The following is an 8,329-nucleotide window of genomic DNA, read 5'->3' as shown; positions in this document are numbered from 1 at the left end:
GGGGGGATGGGGAAGGATGAAAAGCTGGGAGAGACAGGCGGCCGAAGAAGACTTTGCGCGCCCCGCCCCTGGGGCCCCTGGACGGCCAAAACTCTGGCCTGATTGCTCGCGGGACGAGCAATGTCCCGCCCTCCGGCACGCCGCCTTTGGAGTTAGGTGGGGGGCTGGGTTGGTCTGTGTAGTCACCCCGATTGATTAACAAAGGAAGTTTGGGAGACACCAAAAAGAAAGAAAGAGAAGTGCTGGGAGGAAAAGGAAAGAGCACATGCTGCTGCTGGAGCTCTACGATTGGTGGATTCTCGGTTCGCAGGGGCGGAGGAAGATGCAGATTGGCTGGGACGGATGTCTTAGAGTTAAGGACCGCCCTTTCAGGACGCGAGTCCAGGCAGAGGCTGAACTGCTGTCATATCCGCTTAGTTTTTGCAGCTTCTCTGTTTCTCCAGTGATTTCTCACCGTCACCACTGGGGGTAGAGGGAGGGAGAAGAATGGGCTCACCTGATGCCGCTTCTGCAGGCCGGGAGCTGTAGGAAATACTCCCCCCCCGCGAGTATCGCGGGACCCGCCTCTTGTTAATTCTAAAACCATGCACAAGTAACTCTCAGTAGCATATATTCAATATCAATACCCAGTAGCATATAGAAAATCCCAATACCTGATATAGTGTTCACTTCAGAATGAACAAGGAATATTACCAGACTATGGACCAAGACCTCACTCAAGCCTAGGTGGGGTTGTTATTATTAATTAATTAATTGCCGAACAGCCTCAAACAAAGCCCAAAGCTTCCTTTTTGTATTCTTTTCAGCCAATAGGACTCAAGGGGAAAGTCAGTTAAAAATGTACAAGACTTGCCAAATACCAGCCCATTCTAAGTTGAAAATATGAACTTTTGTTAGTATGAACTTTTGCCCAGATATATTTTATTACTTGTGATGTCAGAAAGACCTAGACTTTGGAGCCTGGCGCTTGGAAGGCCAGGGAATGTCAAATACAAATTCAGGCAAAGGTACATCTACAGGGCAAGGCTTTAGTTTTTATGCCTAGGCTGCCAGCAAAAGCACAAAGGCTTATGGGACAAATAACCTAACACAGAGGTATAAGCTAATTCAAACTAATATACAAGAAGACAGAAAGACAGAAATGGCCTAGGCTCGCTTATAATTCTGCCACAGTTTGTAAGTAGTCAGTTAAATATTATTACTGTGTATCTATTTTAATGCTGCCTGGAGGTGCTCAGTTTTGAACCTGGGACCTTCTGCCCCTAATGAACATGCTGTCCTGAACAGAAGCCCAGGTCCCACGAGGTGGGTTGACGGCCAGAAGCACCAAGAACTGCATAGTGCCTGAATGTGTGTAACAAACATGAAAAAACCCCGGCCCTTCTCTCCTCCTGCAGAGAGGGGGGGGGGGAGAGTGAAAGGAAGAGTGAAATCAGCAAAATCAAGAAAGAATGATTCCAGGGGGGGGGGAGCTGTGACCACAGTCCAGTGACCTGGATGTTTCAGCTCAAAGAGAGAGAGAGAGAGAGAGAGAGAGAGAGAGAGAGAGAGAGAGAGAGCAGCAGCAACCAGTCATTCCACTGCCATCTCTTATGCTCTGTGCTGCCTCTCACTACGCTTTGATCTCGTGGCCTCCTCAGCCCCTTGCTGAGATAATCTTCCACATTGCTGCCAGACTGCTCTTAAAACTGCAGAATCCACACGGAGGCCTCCTTTGTACCAGTGCTCCTGGTGCTCTCCTCAACCTGTGAAAAACCGCATGGCCAACTGGGCCAGGTGACTCGGCAGGGCCCCTTTTAAGAGGGAAGTCTCCCACCACAAGGCCCACCTGCCCGGACCCTGACCCCAGCTATGTCCATCTTGACCTGATTGGCCAGGCCGAGGGAAGGGGCCTTAGAGGGTGTGTACAGCCACTGTGGCCCTAGGAGCACAGCCCAGCCTCACTGCTGGCTGCCAGCAGCCAGGCGAATCATGCCTCACCTCCTTCTTTACCTCTGCAGACCTGCAAGTGGGGCCCCAGGTGAGTCTGGGGCCCTTGCTCCCAAATAATTGTTCTTAGAATTGCATCCTTAAATTATTAGGCAAATATGTATGTAAAAATAGTGTTTCTAGATACATTTTTAGTTGTAATTTTTAGTTGTAATTTCAGGATACTCTGAGTTTAAGAGAACATTAAAGAGGAGGCAAACAACACTACTGTTCCAATATGTAAAACCTGTTGAAAGCAAATTTGATGAACCTGAACCTCCTGAATATAACATGAACTTCTTATAACAATTTATTAATCCTTGCATTCAATAAAGAAATGGTCTTTTTCTAGGCTTATAAATTTCATAATGCCATATGTGGTCAGGGATGTATATAGTTGATACTTTGGTCTTTGTGAACAAAACATGGCCCCGTTTCAAACTGGACCTCTCACTGCAACTAAAAAAATAGCCCAGTGTACAGGAGCAGCCTCTTAGTTCTTGCCTAGGAGGTGTTGGCTTGGATGTTAATACTGACTTTGCTCGGAGATGTGACCCTCACACTAGTAATTAAAATCTGCATCTAGGTGATTAAATTCTACCGCAGGCTTGAAAGGGACACTAAAAACCTACATACTATTGGAAATCAGAAACAAATTTTATTTATGTTAAATCATAGAATTCATCAGAGCAGGCGAATTAGCTGTCTGGATGTGAGACTGATTCTAAAACCCAAGGGTTTGAGCAAGGCAACTCCTTTAGACAGGGATGAAGGAGTTCAGGGGATGAAAAAGCAGAGTGTTTTATAGCCATCAGCCTTGAAGTCCAGTAATGAGTCTAACATTGATTCAAGAGTCCAGGTAGCTGAGCAATAAATAAATTGAAAGGGGGGGGGGAGAGGAGTAGGACCTAGGTACAGGCAAAAGTGTGGTGGACTGGGAATTTAGGGGAGCAGGGCCAGGGGCCAGCTGTGTTTCTAAAATGGGTGTAATTCATGAGTCTAGGTAAGGTGAAACATGGCCTGATCTAGTAACCGTCAGCAACAGCAGCAACCAGTCATTCCACTGCCATCTCTTATGCGCTGTGCTGCCTCTCACTATGCTTTGATCTCCTGGCCTCCTCAGCCCCTTGCTGAGATAATCTTCCACATTGCTGCCAGATTGCTCTTAAAACTGTGCTCCTGGTCACTCCTCAACTGTGAAAAACTGCATGGCCAACTGGGCCAGGTGACTCGGCAGGGCCCCTTTTAAGATGCACATGATAATAGTGGCAGAGGCTCTGGTGGCACAGATGATGTTTGGAGGTCCCTGATTAATGATCCAAATGTCATTTCTGAGTGACTGTTTCCCTTTGAAGATAGTCTAAATGCTGCCTTTTCACTCCAAGCAAGCATTATTGTATTAGGTGTCCTCCTGCTTCCTCTCTTCAGTCTTTGCCCTCTGTTCCATGCTGGCTAAACACTTATTGGAGGAATGTAGGTCTCATGTGCCAAGGGGCAAAATGAAACCGGTATAGTAGAAGAGAAGAAGAAGAGATTGGATTTATACCCCGCCCTTCACTACCCAAAGGTGTCTCAGAGTAGCTTACAAACTCCTTTCCCTCCCCCTCCCCACAACAGACACCCTGTGAGGTAGGTGGGGCTGAAAGAGATCTGACAGAAACTGCTCTTTTTCAAGAACAGCTCTTATCAGAACTACGGCTTGCCCAAGGTCATCCAGCAGGTGCAAGTGGAGGAGTGTGGAATCAAACCCGGCTCTCCCAGATTAGAGTCCGCGCACTTAACAAACTGGCTCTCTAGTAATAATGGGCACAGGAGTCCTGCTACATGAGATGTAAATTTCAGCGCTAACATTCTACCTGAGCAAAACTGGTACAGTGAGTTTAGTGTACCATTCAAAATGATGAGCTATAAATCTGAAATCATATCTCCAGTCTTATATAAGCCATAAACTCACTGGCACCAAGGCAAACCACTGTCTCTCAGCTCCCTCTCTCCTCATTGGATAATAGTATAACAACGTTTCCGGGTTACTAAAACTTCATATGTGAAGGAGTCTGACCACTCAGGAAATGTGTGGATCATACAGGTTTTCTATCCATGTGCATTATTCATATGTTTTAATAAAATAGGTGATCAGTTTTTATTTATAATTTATTGTCTTTATTGTTTTCATTTTTGTGGCATCTACCAAAATACATACAGACTACAAATAGGTGGTAAGTCCCTTTGCAAAAGTTAATTTAAATTGAAAGCTATGCTTTTCCTTGAACTGTTTAAAGATTATTTTAACACCAGTAGTTTGTATACCTAGCTGAGTTCAATCTGTAATATAAAATTCATATTATTAGAATTGTTTTATCTATTTGCCTCTTTGTGTCTGTGTTGATTTACAGTTTTTATTCCTGCTTTCCCATATAGGTGCACACATACAATTTCTGAACTTCTCCACTGAAGCAAACCATGACTTCGTTGAAATTCAGAATGGGCCTTATCACACCAGTTCTATGATTGGCCAGTTTAGTGGAACAGACCTCCCACCATCCTTATTAAGTACAACTCATGAAACACTCATTCATTTCTATAGTGATCACTCAGAAAATAGGCAAGGATTTAAACTTTCATATCAAGGTAGGCATGAACAATCAATAGTATGTATAATTTCATAATTTATAATGGATTATTCTTTATGGTACTACATAAAAATACTAGTTCTGTGAATATTTTTAGATGTGTTGCTATTTATAATAACAGTTTTTTGTATCCTTTACTTTGAAATTCTCATCTCCAGAAATATTTTATTTAATGGCTTTGTTTTGATGCGTACTTAAGAAGCACTGGTTGGAAAAGGGATTAAGTGCTCTTAACTTTTTCTGGGTTATGGCCACACTGTAAATGGTGAAATTTATCAGTTTCAATAGATAAGATTGCTATTGGAGTAAGGTGTTCAGATGACAGAAATATACTAAAACGTATCTTGCTAGTCAAAACCCTGATCTAGAGTTGTAAATCTGTTTTGAGGCTTTCAGCACTTTACATGCCAGATGCTGTCTTTTCCAGTAAAGTGAACAACCCTTGCTGACAAAAGTATTCAATGAGTGTATTGAAGCTCCAGGAATCATTGGATCAAGTTTACTGTAGTTTTTTCTACAGTTAGTGGAAGCAGATATCATTTGGGTATGGCACAAAATTATGAATGAGAGCAGCAGCGTGCCTTATTAAACTGAAGAATTCAATTTTACATGACAATGGCTGCGGTCACACGGAGCATTAGCCACGCTGCATAGACGGAAGATAGGCGGACTTTCCGGGCGCGATCTCACTGCAACATCTGGGGAGCATAGAGCTCCCGTGGCTGACCCATGACTACCCTCCGAAGACGCGCAGTAAAAAACTAGTACCTCGGAGGTACTAGTTTCTGGGAACCGCGCGGCAAGAGTGGCACCTGATCGCGTCCCTGCCGGGCTCCCGTGGCATCTGGCGCCCGCCGGGTTGTCCCCCCCATGCCTTCAGAAACGCCCAACAGCGCATGTGCACAAAGACGCGCAGCGTCGTTGAGGTCGAGGGAGGGCCACGGGGGGCTGCGATGGGGGTGAGCGGCAGCGGCCAGGTGGAGAGCGGGCCGCGTGTCCCGGGGAGGGAGGGTGGGTGGGCTGCTGGTGGGGAGGGGGGATCTGGCGGGTTACTCCCCCTCCCCCCTCCTTGTGAGAGGCCCATGGACCCTGCCCAGAGTGGGCTGTGCACGGCCCTCCTAGAGGCGGCAGCTCGTTCCGTCCCCTTCCCATCGGCCGGATGCTCTCGGTGGAGGTGCAGATATTCGTGTGATCAGCTCCTCCACCCTAACCACGGGACCTTGCCGGGACCTCGCCGGGACGTCTGATCCCGCAGCAGCACGGTATTTTGCCCCGGGGCAAACAGCCATGCTCCCCCCCCCCTGCATTTTCCTGGCCGTGTGGCCGGTGCCAATGTAAGACGAATTTTCAGGTAACAAATTAGTGATGTTCACTATTATAAAATGTCATCTCTTTCAGAATTCAATCTAAAATTATTAGAAACAAGGAATAAGGCCCATTGTGGAAATAAATACAACAAGCTCTAGAAAGAGGCTCTAAGAGAATGCCCCGGCCTTGGGCACTCAGTGTCAATTTGCTGTGGTAATAATCGCATTAAGTCTCTAAGACCTACTAAATCATATCCTTCTGTCTGCATTAGAAGCTCAAGATCTTCCTCCTTATTGCCCATGTTTTAGGCATTGGTACAAATGCACCTGAAGCCTCTCACCTTCAGCTCCATTTGACCTGGCCTTTACAGGTGGGCCTCTGCTGTTTGCTCTCCTTCATTGAAATCCCTATGTTGGTTATCTGCTTCTCCTTGTGGTATCAGTTTAAAGCCCTCCTGATGAATCTCCCCAGGTTCCTGTCAAACACATTCTTCCCTGACCTTGATAGGTAAAGTCCATCCTGTGCTGGTATGCCATCTTCCAGAAAACCTAGCCTGTGATACCAGAATCCAAACTGCTCCTGCCAGCACCATCAATGCGGCCAGTGGATCACCACCATTATCTTTTGTTCCCATCATATTCTTCTTCCTCTATCTGGAAGGATCAAAGAGAATACCACCTGTGCTCCCATTCTCTTCAGCTGCCTCCAGTGAACTTCATAACCTCAACGTGTGATGGTTTTCACAGTCATGTCATTTGTTCTCATGTGGACCATTACACATGGGTGATGATGTGCAGGCTTAATCAGTTTTGTCACCCAGCCTGCAATATCTTCTATCTTTGCCTTGGCAAGCAACACACTTCTCCTGCTAGAGGATCAGGCCTGGACACATGGTATTCCATACCCCTCAGCAGAGAGTCACCAATAATCAACCTTTTCCCTTTTCCAGTGCCCTCTGTGAAGAAATTGATTTTTTTCTCCTTTGAAGGTTCGAAATGATTAAAACTTTCACTCTGAGTTTTAACAGTCCCCCCCTCTTTTGGCAGAGCAGGAGGGGGGAAATCAATTCAGTTGCTTTTCAGATGTACCTCAGCCCACCTTCATACAAATGCTAATAGATCTAATAAGAGAGATAATGGCTGGGTCAAGCTCTCCCTCTTGCCCAAGCAGGAAACAGAGATTTGGAGGAATTAAATACTAGAGAGACTTCAGGAAGGACATTTATGGAAACTTCAGGGAAAACTTCTCTGACCGGCCTGACCTGGTCAGTGAGTGGGGGAAAGAGGGGAGATAAAACTTGCAACAAGGAGGATGTCTCTTTGGTGTAGAGTCCATCAGAGCAGGCAGAAGTCTCAACTGTGGTCTGGAGGAGGCCTAGACAGCTGAAGGAAGCTTTAAGGTAAATGTAACTCTGTAAAGACTTGTAACTTCCCAAGCTAAGGAGCCTGTCCTATATTTTTAACATCTGACAGGGCATGTATAAAGAGAGGCACAGAGGAATTACATTTTACCCATTTCTTTTGAATCACTTGCTCATTCTGGTGTTGTGCTAAAAGTATGCTTGTGAACATTCTCTTTTTAAAAAAAGTTTATTTATCATTTTCCCATAACAAAAAAGAAAAATATATGCATTATATATACAGAATACTTTTGGAGTTTACATTTACACACTTTGTTCAATCAATCTGTCCATTTTTTGCCATCTTTTTCAAAACACATTCTCGTCTTTCCCTGACAATATCATGTTTACTTTATCCCTTTCCTTAATTTCCATAATTTCCATAATTATTTCTTCTCTACTTGGTATTTTATCTGATTTCCAACATTTCACTAAAAGAATTCTAGAACTAGTAAAGGTAAAGGTAAAGGTTCCCTTGCTCGAAAGCCAGTCGAATCCGACTCTAGGGTTGCGGTGCTCATCTCCGTTTCAAAGCCGAAGAGCCAGCGCTGTCTGAAGACGTTTCCGTGGTCATGTGGCCGGCATGACTAAACACCAAGGCGCACAGAACGCTGTTACCTTCCCACCGAAGTGGTCCCTATTTATCTACTTGCAATTTCTTGCTTTCGAACTGCTAGGTTGGCAGGAGCTGGAACTAGAGACAGGAGCTCACCCTGTCTTGCGGCACCCGGGTCTTGAACTGCTGAACTACTGAACTTCCACAGCCTGCAGTTCAGCGTCTTAACCACTTGAGCCACCGCAGCTCCAGCTCTAGAACTAGTAGGAATATATAATATTAGTCATAACTCATTATATTTAATCCCACCCGGTAACATGTTAAGCAGATATATTTTTGGCACCAACTCCAGATCTATATCAGTAATCTCTAGTATTAGTTGTTTTATAGTTTTCCAAAATTTACAAACCTTCTCACATCTCCACCACATATGGTAGTATGATCTTATGTTACTTTTGCATCTCCAGC

At 45.0% G+C, this 8,329-nt stretch overlaps 1 protein-coding gene across 1 annotated transcript in view; it reads left to right on the top strand.

The window, feature by feature from the left end:
• The window catches only part of LOC107122710 (CUB and sushi domain-containing protein 1-like), a gene marked incomplete at both ends in the record, with an annotated part of 269,905 nt that overhangs the window by 132,248 nt on the left and 129,328 nt on the right, over positions 1-8,329 (top strand). Inside the window, 1 exon segment of the mRNA XM_015425844.1 lies at positions 4,387-4,596. Within this exon segment, the coding sequence (XP_015281330.1) occupies positions 4,387-4,596 (210 nt within the window).

This window comes from Gekko japonicus, unplaced genomic scaffold (assembly GCF_001447785.1).
Source record: "Gekko japonicus isolate JY-2015 unplaced genomic scaffold, Gekko_japonicus_V1.1 scaffold2349, whole genome shotgun sequence".
In the NCBI taxonomy this organism is placed as follows: domain Eukaryota; kingdom Metazoa; phylum Chordata; class Lepidosauria; order Squamata; family Gekkonidae; genus Gekko; species Gekko japonicus.
Note: the sequence above shows the minus strand (reverse complement) of the source record. Positions and strands in the feature narration are given on the sequence as shown.